Source organism: Eremothecium sinecaudum, chromosome III, assembly GCF_001548555.1.
Source record: "Eremothecium sinecaudum strain ATCC 58844 chromosome III, complete sequence".
NCBI lineage: Eukaryota > Fungi > Ascomycota > Saccharomycetes > Saccharomycetales > Saccharomycetaceae > Eremothecium > Eremothecium sinecaudum.
The window spans coordinates 736,118-752,722 of NC_030894.1; the positions used below are offsets into that span (position 1 = coordinate 736,118).

At 40.0% G+C, this 16,605-nt stretch overlaps 11 protein-coding genes across 11 annotated transcripts; 6 read left to right on the forward strand and 5 right to left on the reverse strand.

The window, feature by feature from the left end:
• Nucleotides 1–136: 136 nt before the first annotated feature.
• SUE1 (Sue1p) lies at nucleotides 137–385 on the forward strand (the record flags this gene model as incomplete). Its single annotated transcript, XM_018131279.1, has 1 exon — nucleotides 137–385. The coding sequence occupies one exon, from the start codon at nucleotides 137–139 to the stop codon at nucleotides 383–385; it is 249 nt and encodes an 82-aa protein (XP_017986833.1).
• A 270-nt stretch (nucleotides 386–655) lies between these two features.
• Nucleotides 656–1,126, reverse strand: PEX4 (E2 ubiquitin-protein ligase peroxin 4; the record flags this gene model as incomplete). Its single annotated transcript, XM_018131278.1, has 1 exon — nucleotides 656–1,126. One exon carries the CDS (start codon nucleotides 1,124–1,126, stop codon nucleotides 656–658), a length of 471 nt encoding a protein of 156 aa, XP_017986834.1.
• Nucleotides 1,127–1,617: 491 nt separating this feature from the next.
• Nucleotides 1,618–2,466, forward strand: PHB1 (prohibitin subunit PHB1; the record flags this gene model as incomplete). The annotated part of the gene is made up of 1 exon (XM_018131277.1): nucleotides 1,618–2,466. One exon carries the CDS (start codon nucleotides 1,618–1,620, stop codon nucleotides 2,464–2,466), a length of 849 nt encoding a protein of 282 aa, XP_017986835.1.
• Nucleotides 2,467–3,099: 633 nt separating this feature from the next.
• Nucleotides 3,100–3,612, reverse strand: FHN1 (Fhn1p; the record flags this gene model as incomplete). Its single annotated transcript, XM_018131276.1, has 1 exon — nucleotides 3,100–3,612. One exon carries the CDS (start codon nucleotides 3,610–3,612, stop codon nucleotides 3,100–3,102), a length of 513 nt encoding a protein of 170 aa, XP_017986836.1.
• An 853-nt stretch (nucleotides 3,613–4,465) lies between these two features.
• Nucleotides 4,466–6,520, forward strand: AW171_hschr31694 (uncharacterized protein; the record flags this gene model as incomplete). Its single annotated transcript, XM_018131275.1, has 1 exon — nucleotides 4,466–6,520. The coding sequence occupies one exon, from the start codon at nucleotides 4,466–4,468 to the stop codon at nucleotides 6,518–6,520; it is 2,055 nt and encodes a 684-aa protein (XP_017986837.1).
• A 359-nt stretch (nucleotides 6,521–6,879) lies between these two features.
• Nucleotides 6,880–8,016, forward strand: AW171_hschr31695 (uncharacterized protein; the record flags this gene model as incomplete). The annotated part of the gene is made up of 1 exon (XM_018131274.1): nucleotides 6,880–8,016. The coding sequence occupies one exon, from the start codon at nucleotides 6,880–6,882 to the stop codon at nucleotides 8,014–8,016; it is 1,137 nt and encodes a 378-aa protein (XP_017986838.1).
• Nucleotides 8,017–8,020: 4 nt separating this feature from the next.
• Nucleotides 8,021–8,605, reverse strand: SYF2 (Syf2p; the record flags this gene model as incomplete). The annotated part of the gene is made up of 1 exon (XM_018131273.1): nucleotides 8,021–8,605. One exon carries the CDS (start codon nucleotides 8,603–8,605, stop codon nucleotides 8,021–8,023), a length of 585 nt encoding a protein of 194 aa, XP_017986839.1.
• A 398-nt stretch (nucleotides 8,606–9,003) lies between these two features.
• UTP8 (Utp8p) lies at nucleotides 9,004–10,983 on the forward strand (the record flags this gene model as incomplete). The annotated part of the gene is made up of 1 exon (XM_018131272.1): nucleotides 9,004–10,983. The coding sequence occupies one exon, from the start codon at nucleotides 9,004–9,006 to the stop codon at nucleotides 10,981–10,983; it is 1,980 nt and encodes a 659-aa protein (XP_017986840.1).
• A 279-nt stretch (nucleotides 10,984–11,262) lies between these two features.
• On the forward strand, nucleotides 11,263–12,189 carry AW171_hschr31698 (bifunctional triacylglycerol lipase/ester hydrolase; the record flags this gene model as incomplete). The annotated part of the gene is made up of 1 exon (XM_018131271.1): nucleotides 11,263–12,189. One exon carries the CDS (start codon nucleotides 11,263–11,265, stop codon nucleotides 12,187–12,189), a length of 927 nt encoding a protein of 308 aa, XP_017986841.1.
• A 73-nt stretch (nucleotides 12,190–12,262) lies between these two features.
• Nucleotides 12,263–13,192, reverse strand: AW171_hschr31699 (uncharacterized protein; the record flags this gene model as incomplete). The annotated part of the gene is made up of 1 exon (XM_018131270.1): nucleotides 12,263–13,192. One exon carries the CDS (start codon nucleotides 13,190–13,192, stop codon nucleotides 12,263–12,265), a length of 930 nt encoding a protein of 309 aa, XP_017986842.1.
• Nucleotides 13,193–13,518: 326 nt separating this feature from the next.
• VSB1 (Vsb1p) lies at nucleotides 13,519–16,515 on the reverse strand (the record flags this gene model as incomplete). The annotated part of the gene is made up of 1 exon (XM_018131269.1): nucleotides 13,519–16,515. The coding sequence occupies one exon, from the start codon at nucleotides 16,513–16,515 to the stop codon at nucleotides 13,519–13,521; it is 2,997 nt and encodes a 998-aa protein (XP_017986843.1).
• Between the last annotated feature and the right edge of the window lie 90 nt (nucleotides 16,516–16,605).

Consider the following 16,605-nt stretch of genomic DNA (forward strand, 5'->3'; position numbering starts at 1 on the left):
TTTTCGGGTGAAGTTACTCAACAGTTACAATCCAGGTGCATAAGATTTAATTACTTACGCCTTACTATTTACGCAACAACTTAAACATATGTAGCATTAGCTCTTGGATAGAGTTACTACAGCTACTAGAAACATCATGACTGTGAGAAGGTCGAAAGATTTTTTTAGCACACTCCTAAAAGTACCGGTAACTACACGCATAAATGATGCTTTCCTATTGGATTCTATTTTAAGTGGTTATAGACCTTTAATAGCTCCGAGGAAGCTGAATCCTTTGTTCAATAGAAAAATATCGTCCTATGATAACTCTCGAAATAAAGTAAACAATAAATCTAAAGGGAGAAACGACAGTAAAGGGGGCAGCTCCATACCAGGGCGAAATTAGTATAGAAGCAGGAAATAGCTTAAAGGGCAGGTACCCTATATGGTTTACGAAATACGATTTTTAGCTTTACTGGCACCCGTTATATAGAAACTTAATTGAATATGAAATAGTATTGTGGAAGAGAAAGCATAGAAGGGATTAGGGATTGGGGTCAGAGTTAACAATGGTTCAGTAGCTGGTGGCCATGTCTATCATATCATGAAAACTTTATTATGTGTACTAGATATATATACAAGTTTATGTGTGACCGATATATAGCAGTTAATATGGTTACAAGTTGAAATTTGGTCTCGAGAGTAGTCTGTACTTGATAAGGGCATCGTATGCTCGTCTGTCGGATGCGTATATGATTGCAAGATCCACATCAAGCGGGGATTCCACCCCTGGCTCAGCCAAAAGAGTGCTGATAGCCATTACCACCTCCAGGAGATTATAAAGCGGAGACCACGATTCATGCTTCAACAGGTCCAAGCATATTTCTCCTGTTGACCACTTAATATTTGGATGACACACGTGTTTCGGAGGGAATTTACACAATGGTGGATCATGGGGGTAGGAATCAGGAACTGTTATAAGTAGCGTAAATATGTGATTTTCGAATGGAGTGTTTGGAGGGCCGTAGAATTGCGCCTGCCAGTTCTGGATATCACTCATATCATCCCGGGGTTGCAGCGATATAATAGACGGATACGACTCCAGCTGCTTCTGGATATGCCTATATTCTCTAAGGATCCTAGACATTACCTTGATGAAGTGAATATAACTGCCTTCTAGAGTCGGAGGTTTAACTTGCAAGGGATGTAAATTCCATTTTAATTAGTAGAGCAAGGAGAGGATAAAATACTATAATATGGATCAATGCAATAAAACATAGAAACGTCAGAGATATGGACTAGTCGCATCGCTGCTAGACATCACTTGTCCCATGACTTATGATGCTGGTTTTACGCATAACGTCAGTATGAATCACGTGACCCACGGACGAATAGCTTATATATAATTTAGACTGTAAACGATCACTAAGGTAGCAGCATTAGATATGCGTTATATATATATTAGAGGGTTTACTTCGTGCTTTGAAGTTTTGAAGCACTGGTTTTAGTATTACTTCCAGGTTTAATATGCAGCTCCTCTCCTTGAAAAAAAAATAAACCAAAAACCAAAACTGGTGGCAAACAAGGCTATATACCTTTAAACAAAAAGGATAAACGAATAATATCCATATAAGTATAATGTCCAGAATTGCAGAGATTGTGGGTAAGTTAGCTATCCCCGTAGGGCTTGCTATCACTGTTGGTCAACTGTCCCTATATGATGTTAAAGGTGGTATGAGAGCAGTTATATTCGACCGTATAAGTGGTGTTAGGCCAAATATTTCAGGAGAAGGAACCCATTTCTTGATTCCATGGCTCCAGAAGGCAGTTATATTTGACACTAGAATAAGGCCTAAGAATATCGCAACAACTACTGGTTCGAAGGATTTACAAATGGTCAATTTGACCCTTCGGGTTTTACACAGACCAGAAGTTTTAGAATTACCAAAAATTTACCAAGAACTTGGTTTCGACTACGATGAGAGAGTTTTACCATCTATTGGTAATGAAGTTTTGAAAGCTGTTGTTGCTCAATTCAACGCTTCCGAGTTATTAACTCAAAGAGAGCTCGTCTCTCAAAAAATTAGCCAGGAACTTGGCAGACGTGCACAGGAATTCCACATTAGACTTGAAGATGTTGCAATTACCCACCTGTCATTTGGTGCTGAGTTTACAAAATCCGTTGAACAGAAGCAGATTGCGTACCAAGAGGCTGAGAGAGCCAAGTATGTTGTGGAACAGGCCAAGCAAGAGAGAAGGGCAGCAATTATCCGTGCGGAGGGTGAAGCTGAGGCTGCAGATCATATTTCCAAAGCATTGTCTAAGGCTGGTGACGGTCTTTTGATGATCAGAAGATTAGAAGCCTCCAAGGATATTGCCAAGACACTAGCCACATCTCCAAACGTTACGTATCTCCCATCACATGGTAACTCTCAGGATACAAGTTCTGGAGCTCCAAACTCCCTACTTCTGAATCTTGGAAGGTAAATGCCGTAACTTTTTAATGCAATAGTCATTTTAACTTAAATTCGTCCGTATATAGTCTGTGAATATCTTTTATATCCTGTTACATGATTCCTTGCTACAGTTCCAGGCAAAGCCGGAAACAGCGTAGAATAAAGAAGTTATTAGTATTACGATTAGTTGTTTACATATTTAGAATCATATAAAGTAGAATGGTTGATTCGTGCCAAGCTGTGCCCAAAATAAACATAGCTTAGTGAACAGGAGAACGACTAAAAAAAAAAGCGGCTTAACGCCTTACGAGAGACTTACCGCTCATTGGGATACTATTTCGCAGCTTCTTTATTTCAATTAGCACATTACCTACCTATAGCTTAGATATTTTTAACTCAAAACAGCGGTAATGGCGTCGGACGCTGCCAACAGATGGAAATAGTAGTGTAACAGTACTAGTACAATATTTCTTCTGTTAAAACATAGACGAAAAAGAAAGGAAAGCACTGCCAATCGACCTATGCTTACAATAGCACTGCTCTTGTAAACATGCAAGTACTTTTTTAAAGTTTTTTGGGTGTTTCCCCCATGTGGTATTAAAATAGTCCCTTTATTATGAATAGGTTCCTCATAGCAGCGTAACCAAGCCCGAGAGCACGTCCTTTAGACCTTGGAGATAGTTGGAACGCCACCGCCCCCTCTTCTTCCAGAACCTCCAGAACCAAACGAACCCGAGGAGAAGATGTTCAAACCAGACATAATGGCCTTGGCCAAAAAGATAAAGAATGAGAAGAATAAAAATGCTGATGAAGCCTGCACTTTACGACATCTGTCTGTTGAACCCTCGGAAATGTTATTTCCGTTAACAAAGTCTCTGTTACCACAGTTGTTGCCCCCAATTGCCGCACCCAAAGCACATGCAGCGCAGAAGGTGAAAATTAAGTTGAGAACATCAGCAATGATAGTAAAGATAGGCCACGAGAAAGCAGGAATGAAGTTGGCTAAAATTGAGTAGAGAGAGTCAAATAGCAACCCAAATAGAGCTGCGAAGAAACCAAAATTCACACGGGAGTGAGAATAACGTTGACCATGGATCAAAGAGGCTAATAATGCCAAAGCGATAAGTAGGAATATAAAGTTAACACCGCGTAACGAATTATCTAGAATTGATAACATCTTGTATATCTGTGTATATTATTTGTTTCACGAAAAACTAGTGCCAGCTCTAGATAGAAAAAAAAAACTCGTTCAGTTAAATTAGGACTTCAGAAAACAAAACATTTATTATATACTAGGTTATATACTTGCTACCCCTTTTCGGATATTCTTAGCTAACCGACAAATATCGTCCCTTGTTTATTTTTTAGCTACAATTTTTTCATTGTTCCACCTAATCATACGCGAAATTGCGCTGGTTCAATTAATCTTTTTTTTTTATTATTACACTTGCTAGTTCCTCTTAGAGGGTTTAGTCTTCTAGGTATTCTTACGTATTACAGGAGTTATTACAGGAGCTCTTTTATTAGCAATATCTACCTAGTTAACGTAGTAGCATCCCTTAAAATTTGAATTTAGCTCAATTCCAAGGCACTTCGAGTTCCTTCATACGCGCGGCGAGGAGGGAAGCCCTGCATTATTTCGAAGATGTGTGGTTGTTTCTGTACATTTTCAAACAATTCCATGCGTCAAGACTAAGCGGCCGTGCACATCATCCGCAAGTTCGGCGCGTTTTCGGCACGTTTATCGGCGCGTTCCGTTTCCGACCACGTGACCGCCCCTTTTGCTATTACCGACTGTTTTGGATCTGCGATGCTCACCCCTGACGTTTTTGCGACTCCCCTAAAAAGCAAGAGCAAAGGGATGAGGGAGGGTAACTAAGTGTGTATGTTAATTAATCGATAATTTTAAAACATAAAACAAAAGGGGGCGATTCAGGGTTAATAAGAAGTTTATATTAGGACATGATAGGAGCAAAGTTGTAGTCTGAAGGGTTCCAGGTTTACCAAAAGATACTAGTACGAGAATCAAGATGCAGAGTACCCAAGACTCGATAAAATCGCTGTTCAGGCGTAAAAGTAAAAGTAAGCCATCGGCTAATGACCCGTTCGACAAGCTATTAAACGAATCGTCTGAAAACCAGAACAAGTCTCGGTCTTCAGGTCATAATCACGGCGGTAGAAGCCATGGTCAAAGAGAGCGTGAGACTGAATTGCCGGGTATTGAGAATGATTTCCAGTATAGGTCTCCATTCCGCGATGAGAAGGCTATCCAAGAGTCCAAGAGGATAAGAGATATGAAATTCCCTACTACAGGTATGCATACCAGTGGACATGATCATCAGCTTGGCGGTGACCGTAACTGGGCTCATAACGTTGATCCTCCAAGGACTTTCGAGACAAATGAGTCGAAGCAGAAGAAAAAGCTCGAGAAGCTTCAAGCAAAGGAGAATGAGCTGCAGTACTTACAGGACTCCCAGAGGGTAGTTGATATGCGCAACAGCAGTGAAGTAGTCCACGAGGAAGAAGAGCATACTACTTACGCTCCTGCACATCATGGAGAACACGGGGAACAAGAACACACCTTCGAGGATTACCAGAGGCCTCCGATGATGCAAAACCATTCTGCGAGAACGCAGCCCACCACCGGAACGCACCCTACTACTGGAAACTCTGTTTCGGTTTCTATAGAGCCTTTGAGCGAGAAGGATGCCGATATTGACGATGACGTTGTGAATGCTGTTGTTGCCGCAGCCGCAGCTGCTGATAGCGATTCCGTTGTTGTTGCAGTTAAGCAGGGCAGTGGGTCTTCAGGAATGGAGTCGTACAATGAACATGCGCATTTTACAGAGAATTACGAACAACCACAATTCGTATCTGAACATCAGAGGCAACCTTCGGGTGATATTCCACCTCAAGGAGAATTCCAACAAGACCCTCATTTCGTTGACATATCGCAAGCTCCACGTGTGCCATACAAGCCTGGAGGAAAGAAAGGTATTCTTGCTAAGTTGAAGCGTAGCAGAAGTCACTCAGATCAGCCCGTTGCTAACCCCGGAGAGCCGGAATTACTGGTGCTTACCGATAGAGGCTATGCTTCGAAGGCCGTCCTTGATAAGTTAGAACAAGATGAGATCATCCACAACCAGCGCATGGCTGAGATGAACAGGGGTGCGGCTGCAAGATACGAGAACACTAAAAGAGACTATGAGCAGCGTTTGAATGCTTTGGACGCACAGCTCGCTAAAATCGCGAATGACACCGAAATTCTCAATGCTCGTTCAAAAGAAAAAGTGGAGTTAATACATGTCGACCTTTCGAAGAATCTAAGCAACATCGATGAACAATACAACGGCGAGAAGAGTGCCGTCATTCAACAACTTGATTCGAAGATTGCACAGCAGCAAAACGAAACCAGGATCTTGGCGGAGAAACAATCGCAACTAGAACCTGAGATTAACAAGTTAAGCGAACTTAAACAAAACCACGAGACCGAGTTGGAAGTCTATAGGAACAAAATACAGAAGCTCACTTCTTCGCTCGATACCACTCAAGAAGAGCTAAGGAAATCTATTCAGAAGAAGGAACAAGTGAACAAATCTGTATTAATGTTGCAGGAGAGGAGAGAACTTCTTGAGTCTGAGCTCGCAAAAGCCAACGCAACTGTGAATGCAAACGAAAGAATGCTCTCTGAACTAGGTTCTGTGGAAGACAGTAGTCAAGTACGTGATCTAGAGGAGAAAATTGCCCGCGTGCGTGATGCAACTAATTCAGTAAAGCAAGAAATAGCGGCTAAAGAACAGGAAGCTGATGAGTTAAGGGAAAAGTTGCTAACGGAACAGATACAGAAATCCAACGCAGAACAAGCAACTAAGGCCTTTAAGCACAGCCAAGCTGTTGGAACAACTTCAATAGATTCAGGTCCAGCTTCTCGTAAGATTCCCAGGTCGAAGAGGGTTGATGACAACAGAACAGAAGCTGATTCACTATATGACTATGACTCTGTCGAAGAGGTTGTTGTTTTAACGCAACCAGATGGGAACAACGCTGATTCACGGTTGATGGCGATCCCGGTTGAAAAGATTTGATTTTATGAGGCAGTTGGGCAATGCTGTATTAAATCAGGTACTAACGTTCTTAACATTATTGACCGTGAAGTTTTTTTAAGCACTAATTAATCAGTATTGATTTAGATCAAATAATACCATAAATACGAATCGATTTAACGAGTTTCATCTATATAATTATGATAACCAACTCTTTAATTGGTGTTCGTTTGTATATACTGATGTAAAAGTAAGGTCGGACTATTTTTATTTAATATGAAAAATCGCAAGTTCATCTTGACTGAAAATGCTCATGTCAACATCATCAATATCTTGAAGTTGACACGACTAGAAACCACCATCAAATTTAAATTACTTCATTTATCTTACTAGATTTCATCATGTCAAGTTATTTCTCAGGATTTCAGCTAGATAAGATAAACTCAACCTTGAATTCAGCAGCTCAAAAGACACAACAGAAACTCAACGACACCCAAGAACAACTATTCCGTGCTATTCAGAGCATCAATATTGATGAGACACAAACTATACTATCATTAAAAACTCGTACACATAAGTTACAGGAAACATTAGGGACCATTAAGGATATATCAAAGCTTCCACCGCAATACCAATATTTAGAGAAGAAATGCGACACCTTCGAAAAAGCTTGTAAAAGGATGCTGATTGTTACTAAAACTTTCGAGGTCCCAGGATATGATTATCCTCCAAATTTGACCGAAAGTTTATCCAATTGGTGGGATTCTTCAACAAGGGAATCGTTCTTGCCTTTTGGTAAGAAAACTAAGCATGCTAGTCAGAAAGAACAGGATGAAGACAAAGAAGAAGAAAATAGTCCACCATCGTTCCCCCATGCTATAGGAAAGGCCGCGAAGGAATCTGCAAATATTATTAAGGACTTGGGGCATGAATCTCTCGCGACAGGGGATGATAATGCCAGAAATGAAGAAGACGAAGACGAAGACGAAGACGTCGATGCCGTAACTAAAATGTTCCAATCATGGGCCACTTCTCAATTCAAAATTCACAAGGGAAAGCAAGAAATGGACAAGTTTGTTGCAAAAGAATTCAACAAGAAATTAGAAGAGCTAATTGAAGTGGAGTTTAAAAAAGTACATGCCTTACGCTCTTCTGTTGAGGAATCAAGGCTCAAATTTGACACACTAAGACATGAGATAAAAACCGCTGCCGCTTCTAATGCAGGTGCATCAGGAGAACAGGATAAATCCGTTGATGAAAGCGAAGATGCAAATAAGAGCAGCTCAGAGCCCGTTTCGCAGCCAGCTGCTTCGGCCGAGGATACCGAGCTAAACGAATTATTAGAAAAGTACGAAGATGAGTTTGTCTCTAATACATCAGAAGCCGTTGAACTAATGTTACGAATTACTGATTCCGCAAAGTTGGTAACATTAGTAAAACTATTCCATAACTTCCAGTTGCATTACCATAAGCTCTGTGTTCGTGAAATTCAAAGTAGTTTGGATTTCCTGGGTGAATTGGGTGTTGATGAAGAATAAGCATTTAACTATCTAGTTTTTTAAACTGTGAAGCTAACTTGTCATTGAACTGTTTATTCTTCTCATTGATAGCTTGATCCAAAACTGTTGATTTACCTGCCTTACTTTCCATTTTCTTTTTACGCTTTAAGTAGCGTTCCCGAGACGAGTTTTCTAAGGTATCAGCTAGATTATCCACTAAATCCTTATCATCCTTCAGTAGAAGTTTACCAGATTGACTGATCATGCCTTTGGTAACCTTACCTTTGGGCAGTCTTTCACTCTTTTGCAGCTGTTTCAGCCCATTATTATATGTAAGGTATGCAACGTCGCTGGCGTCTGCACCATCCATAAATTTACGCTTTGACTTCTCTTTAGCCTCCCATTTCTCATATTCCGAAATATTATAATTTAGGAGCCTTGAGCTATGTGTCTCATCCTCGATATCTTTACTTCCCTCGGGTTGGTAATCCATGGAATATACTTGAGGTTTTCCATCCGATGACTTCAGTTTCTCTTCTTTTACTATTTCCTTGCGATTTGCGATAGAAAGCTTGACCCTTTCTTTTTTAAGCTTCTTAAGCCGTTCTTGAATCTCTTCTAGTCCCATCTAGCAACGTTAAGCAGCTGCCAAAACCATCTGAAGTGGCTAGTTAAACTCTAATATTCACATCGGCTCATCTTCTACAGCTACTTGTTATATTTGCGCTTATATCACTCTGTACGGAAGATATTACAGTAGAATTTACGGCAGCAGGAAAAGAGTAGTAGCACTTTATATGGGCTCTAGATGGCTGTTATAGCTCTCCAAGTGCCAGACAGTTAATGTTTCTCTTCATTGGTCTTTGTAGACCTCTTCCTGTTAATGTAGAATTTAGCATTGTTTCTTTTTATTTTGAAAAATTTTCTATTATGGCAAGTTAGAGATGAGCTTTTAAAGAAGATGTACCTCATCTCTAAGGAATCATAGGTTATTGAAGGCTTCTAGAGTCCCATATTTCTGTCACAATGGCTCATATTACTCAACCATTTAGACTGGCTTCTTTACCGAAGATATCATCTCTCAATAATTATGCTACACAACCAAGTTACCTACAAGTTGCTAATACTCTTACTCCGTCCGCTAATACAATTACCATTGGTATTTCAGCTAGTAGCATTTCACAATATACTATTAATCCAACTCCAAAATTAATTTATAACCTGCCAATTCCTTCTACGAATGTAGCCACGGCTTGTACCGTGGCTGAACTTAACGATGGTGAAGAACTATGGTGTTTTGCCTTATTGGCAAATAATAAGGTAAGTACCCTGAACGTGCTTAAGAAGCAGGCTCCTACAACCGATGCTAGCATATTAAATGCAGCTGCTGATACCGAAAAGGAACCTTTAAAGCTTGTAATGGACGATAAGGTTGTAAATATTAAGGTGCTCTCATCTCCTCAAAGAATTATAGTTATATTGGAGTCAGGGCTTATTCAAACCTATGACTACGAGCTAAAACTTCTACATTCTTTGGATATTTCATATAAAAATGTGAGGTTTGTGGAGTACTTTAAGAGTACTCTAGACAATGAAGACTACATGTTAGTACTCTGTGATCTTGAAGACAAGAAAGCATGCTATAAAATCTTTAAAATGCCAAACGCTTCTACTAATACACCCATTTCTGAATTAAACTCTATAATACTGGAGGAGTTCTCAGTACAGGAGTCTAAGATCATATACCAGTTCGGTAAGATTTATAGGTTGTCAGGAAACAAGGTTTACGTCTACAACCTCCCACATCTGCAATTATCCCACAGCGTCGAACTGCCATTTGTAAACATTGAAGACCTAACTTCCCTACAACCTGTGTCCACCAATAGAGTACTTTTCACCAATGGAAATAAGATAATGTTGCTGGATCTTCTACACAATGCCTTACTCTACGAAAGAGAGTTGACGAACGTTAAAACTTTCCAAGTTTTGCGCACAGCAGTTATTAGAGGAAACCTAGAGGATAACAATACGACGATTGCGGTCGGTGTTGCAACTAAACATGGCCCCAACCCAATAAGTTCCCTAGAGATTGTCACGGTCGATGTTGGCACTGGTTCATTAAAGGACTCTCTGGGGAAAGGATTTCTTGTCGAGGATAATGCCAATCTTCAGACCCTACAGCCATTATTGAACGAAGATTACGATGAAGAAACAACTCATGAAACCCCTGATTTCGACGCTATAATTGAGGAACTGAAAACTAAATCTTCTTCCACTAAGTCTTTTGATCAGATATTCAAGAAGAGGTTAAACCTTAAAAACGACTACTACACGGAAAGTGATAGACACATAAACAACCCCAACTTTATCAGTTCGGTCCTTGAAATTATCTTTTCATCATACAAAAAAGATTATCCAGAAACGCTGACCTACCTCTTGACGCACCCTCTATTCCCCGCATCGCGCACTGTAGACCTATTATCCAGGCTAAAGTCTAATCCACGTTTATTTAAACAAGCTATCGTGACATGCCCAAACTTGCCCCTGAAGGAACTCCTACAGGAACTATTTACTGTTCTAAACGAAGAACTGTCAGTAGATTTGTCGCTAAGGATTCTTCAAGACTTCACAAAAGAAGAGGTTAAGCGGGGCATCAAGCAGATGAGTAAGGTCGACATGAACACATTCATCGACTTCATGACCAATGAAACTCAAGATTTTGAAGATAGAAATAAAAGCAAGGCTCAGCTGTTCCTACTTTTAAGCCTGGTAATAGAATCCGTCGGGCTTTTTGGATTAGAGCCGGAGCAATTGAATAAGCTAGCTACCTACATTGATTCGCAGGTAGCTTGGGTAGATCAAACCATTGAGCTGCTGCATATACTAGAAATCAATTGCTCTAACACTAGAAAATGGAAGTCAAAAGGAGCTTCGAGCAAGTCTGGCCATGAAGATGATCAGGAGAAGGCTATTCCATTATATAGTCTGGAATATTTAGGCAACTAGCCACAGTAATTGTATATAAAATTAATACCTTTTTACAGGAATCGTACGAGATAGAGATATCCGTGCCAAACTTGGAGATCCACTGACTAACTAGTGTCATGCCAGTTGAACTTAGTTTATAGTTTAAAACTAATATGGTAATATTGACACTTTTCATGTCGTTTACAAAATCTTAAAAGCTGTACATGTCTTAAGTGAAGTAACAAAAGTGCATCTTACTCTTGATATTACCGAATCTATAATCTAGCGAATCTCGTACTGAAAATCTACGAATTCAAGATGGAACTTCTTTTTTGTGAAGATATTAATGCTGATTTGCTCCATTCGCAATCTTTAGTCGACTCTACAGGTCCTATAATATTCTTTATACCCGGAAATCCAGGCTTGATAAACTTCTATTGGGAGTTTCTACGGAATGTAAGTGAATCCAGCCCGAAGTCTGAAGTTGTGGGTATTGGTCATAGTGGAATGTCTTGTATGAAGGGCAGTGACCTAGATAATGATAAGGTATATACTCTCGACGAGCAGGTTGAAGCAAAAGTGAAAGTAATTAATGAATATACGTCGGCTAATCCTGCGAGAGTGGTGACGCTTATGGGGCATTCGATAGGATGCTACATGATCCAAAAGATAGTTATGCATGAGAAATTCGATGCATCGGTTGAACATATTAAGCTTTTGACGCCGACTATTATCGACATCCACAGAAGCAGAAAAGGTACGCAACTCACAAGAATCAGTGAGTGGTGTCCAAAACTCTACGACTATATCACATTAATGGATAGTATTATATTCAATTGGTTGCTTCCTGTTGGCATTACTGAATGGTTAGCATCGAAGCTCATCGGAAAGAGCGATGAATGCGTGCTGAAAAGTCTATCTCAGTTGTTGCTAAACCCGAGCTGCGTTAAGCAAGCACTTGGGTTAGCTCAGCATGAAATGAGCCAGGTGAGAAACCAATGGGACTTTCAAGAAGCATTTATAAAAACAACGCAGGCCAATGGAAGTAAGCTACAAATTATATTCACGAAGGGTGATCACTGGGTTCATCCAGACACAATGAAGGACATCATTGAACTATATGAAGCAAAGTATACCAATTCTTTGTCAAAGTTGTTACATATCTCCATCACTGATGAATTCACGCATTCATTTGTTGTAGGGGACACTATGAAAGTGGTCAATCTACTATTAAGTTATCAGTAGGTCTGACTTCACTGTAGTAATTAGTAAATTTATGCGTTTATATTAACAAAAAATGCGATTTTCATGTCATTACTTAAATATCGAACTCGTATACTAGCTCCTGCTTTGGATTAGTTACAGAGTACTTATTATATTCGAAGTCGCTATCATAAATGGTATGCTCTTTAACAGTAACATGTCCTTCATTGTCCACAAGGATTACAATAGTGGATCTTGTGCCATAATGTTCTCCTATAGTGTCAGCAGTTCCTACCATAGACTTGTCCACTGGTTTAAGAGGTGGAAGGAAAATGCTGCTTCTCGCAACTGAATTGTCATTGACCTGGATGACTTTGTTTCGGTCATATTGACTAGTTGCAGCTAAATCAAAGCATTTGGATAACAATTCCTCCTTCGAGGCCGAGACATTGTCCTCAACCAAGCGTTTGAGGAGGGCTTTCCCTTCCTCGACCTTTTTCCAAGTCCTGAAAGGCTCCTGAGGGATGATGTTATTATTGGAAATCACGAAGTAACACTCCTGTTCAAATGGATTGACTGAATGGCCAGTTGAGTCAATTACTTTAAACTGACCCTTCATAATATCCCCATAAAACAAAGTAAACGCCTTTGTACTCAGCACTAATGGGCAATTGCTACTGAATTTTTCATAGGAGTTCCAATCCCCCCAACTATTCCGTTCTGCGTTTCTCAAATATTCAATAGTAATACCCCCTCGGGATCGCCTTGTATCACAAGTTGTGCAGGCGCTGTTTAAAGTAAAATCCTCATCCAAATTCAAAAGGACCGATACATTGCCCTTCCTGTTGATGCCTAACCACGTTCCATAAGTACTATCATCACCGGTTTGGAAGCCAGCTGCCGCTGACATATCATACGGTGCTAGTATCTCACCTCCGCTGCGCCAACAAGTTGCATGCGTCTTCCGCTCGTAGAATTCATCTCTGTTTGATATTATAATCAATTTATACCCTGGATGACACGTTGTGGCAAGAAGTATACACATTACAGAGTCCTTTGGGTGTTATATTTTAAACCTACTGGTAAATGAAGTCTTTTGTGGTCTTTTCGGTGTGGCTTTTTACAAGTCCGCGATAATAGAATCATCATGATGACTACAATGCGAATACCTTGTGACCAAAGAATTACTTCAAGATTAATTCGCAGAGTGGCAGCTGAGGTATGATGCGTTTGATCTCAGCTGTAACTTCAATGGAATCTATGCTGGTTGTATTATAGTAAATTATATGTAGTATTAATTAGAGAAAGCTTTAGTTTCAAAAACACCGCGAATTGTATTGAGATATTACGGAGCTAAGATTCACTTACAATTCAGCTACTAATTAGAGCATACCCCAATATACTTCTAAACCTGTACTGCATTACCGCCATTGAAACGGTTTGAAGCTCTGTGTATACTTTAAGGTTGTCTGTTTTTAGCCTTTGTAATGATGCCGAGTCTATTACCCATACCAAACAGTCGGTCTCAGCATGAATTTTAGAAATCATAGCTCCAGGTACCTCATCATTCAAAGGATAACATGTATTTCCTGAAAGGGACTCATAAATGCTACCGTGTGGTAGCTGATAGAGGACTTTTACAACGCCGCTCTCCAAGACAAAGAAAGAATTACCTCTGGTTGAAATCGGGGCAGAAGGAGCTAAACGTGTTGGTTTGAAGTACGGGCAGAGCTGTTTCCAAAGTATTATCTCGTGTTTATCATTCGAGAGAACTTTTGGCCTGAATGTCTTCAACGCTAAGAGCAAAATAGGTAGGAAAGGTTGCTTGGTCTTATAAAGCGACGTGATTTGGGAAGCCTTGCGTTCATCCTGTAACATATTTTGAGCTACATTAATCAGTTGCGACTTCCTTGGTGTGTTAGTTTGTGGTGGGTAATGGTATATCTCATTTTTAATCTGACCTTCCCTGCGTTTCAGTTTCATATAGCGACTGCGATCCAATAGTTCTTTGTAACGTACCAAATATTCATTCTCACACCACTCCAATGCGGAATTTAAATCTGAAAATAGCTCCACGCCATCTAATAGACCAACCTTGTTGAATGCCTTGTATATGCAATCATGTTCAGTAATAGAGGAAATGATTAGTGTAATGCACCTCATTTCCATGGCCCTTTTGATTCTATTAAATCCTTCCGCGGCAGAATAATCAATATGGTCCGCTCTGATGTTTTTAAAGTCCAAGATAAAGTACCTAATTCTCTTTCTTTCTGATCCTCCATCGAATAACTGTTCAATACGTTTTTCAATGAATACAATCGTTCCAAAGAACAATATATTCTGCAATTTCAGGACGTATATTTGTTCTCCAATCTTGTCTAGGAATTTGGTCTGCAAATAATCCCTGTAGACAGTAGATTTTGCAACTTTCCCATCGAAAACTCCGTTGACAGTTTGAAGTTTAGAACTATCAATCAAATAGGAAAAACATGCAATCAAAATACCTACAATAATGCCAATAACGAAATCGAAAACACCCATATTGACGACTATGATCACAATAGTGATATACTCGAATCTGCTCAGCTTCCCTCTAGTATCATAGAACACCTCTTTGAGCAACTCATATCCAAGTAAAAATATCAACGATCCAACTATTGGAATTGGGACAAAGGAAATGCTATCTGGTCCAGCAACCATGACAAAAACCGTTGCTACTGCTAACAATAGGCCTGGTAATGCATTGTTTGCACCAGCACGGATAAATAAAACACTGTTTGTGTAAACCAAATAGTTTGGAACAGATCCAAGAAGACCACTGAAGAGATTTGAGTAACCGTGCGCAGATAATTCTCTGTCTATGTCGTACTTGTCAACATTACAAGATATAGCTAATGCAGGTACATTAATGGGGACGTGAAGGATTCCGAAAAATGTTAGTGCAAGCATTGTTGGAATCTGCTTGTGCACTAAACCCCAATCGATGTTTTCAGGATTGTATAGTTTGTAGAAATCGAACCAACGCTCCCTCGTTGAAGGGACCTGGAAAACCCATCCTTGCTCTCTCAAAAGTTCCAATGATAATGTGGGCACAAGGGCAACAATGAAGTAAAACAAGCAAAAAACAAAGAGATAAAAGCCAGGTAGTAACAGTGGATGGTGCACTATGTGTTGTAGTACCAATAACAGTGACGCTAGCGCGACGGGAAGGGCCCACTTGGCAAAAAGGTCATCCCTATTAAACAAACGATGGAAGAAGACCCAAGAATATTCAAAGCTTTCTACTCTTGTGGTTACCTCAATCCCAGTTATGATCAAGAAATATGCAACACCGCCTATGCATCCAATTAAAATATGGCGAGGAAAAAACCCGACCAATTTCCCAAGATTCAGCTTTCCAAGTAAGAGGAAAGTTAAACCAATTATAATAGTAGAAATAGCATAGCAGACTAGAGTCGTCGTAATAACTACCTCATCGTTTCCCTCAGGTAAGCTATTCAAAATTGACAATGCCATAGTATGGAAAAATGGAGTTACTTCTATCATTTCAGAACCAATTCCGGTTTTGAACTTGGAAGTTCCCCCAGAGAAGACCAATTGCGACACTACAGTTGACACATAGAAAAGTGATAGACCGGTAGGTCCTAGTTGCGAAAATACTGGTTCTGAAATTGGAAATATTATCATACCGTATGACAATGCGTCTAAAACATTCATTAAAAGGCCTAGAATAACGGCCGGGATACAACCCAAAATCTGAAATAAGCCCTGGCAAGTAGAACCACCATCAAACTCGTCATAATCATCCTGTGAGTTTTGTGCATAATACGCCTCATAATCAATGGCCCCATAACTACCCGGTTCTTGTGATATATTACTCAGCGGTATTTGGATCGGCCTTCCGGCTTCATCCACTGTTTCTACATACTGCTGTTCCAAGGGTTCTTCTGTATAATAAGGGTTCATGTACTGTTCATCATCCTCTTCAATTACCATCATCGCTAAAGCATCCTCTAAATCCTCTTCTCCTTCTATAGAAAGGTGTTGCTCAGCATCGTCACTCTCCGCTTCATATTCACTAAAATAATGATTTAACTCGGCTGTTTGCCTACAAAGGCTAATACCATCGTGTACAGAGCTCGGGGCTATGGCATATTCCCTATATAACCCGGACTCGCTTACTCTTCTCCCATCTTTACCAACATGTGAACCGTTAGTGAAACTTCCAACGTATGACCGACCAAGGTAAGATTCTGGTTTCACTATAACGAAGGACCTACGAACAGCAGGACCGCCAGTATGAGTTAAATTATAGTTTCCAGAAGATCTACCCGTACAGGAACCATCTCCATGAATCCCTGCCGACATTTTAATGAATGGGATAGCAGAATATTTTCTATCACGGTCTTTAAGGGACAAATATCTCACACACCACAGTACGTTAAAGTTCTCACCCTA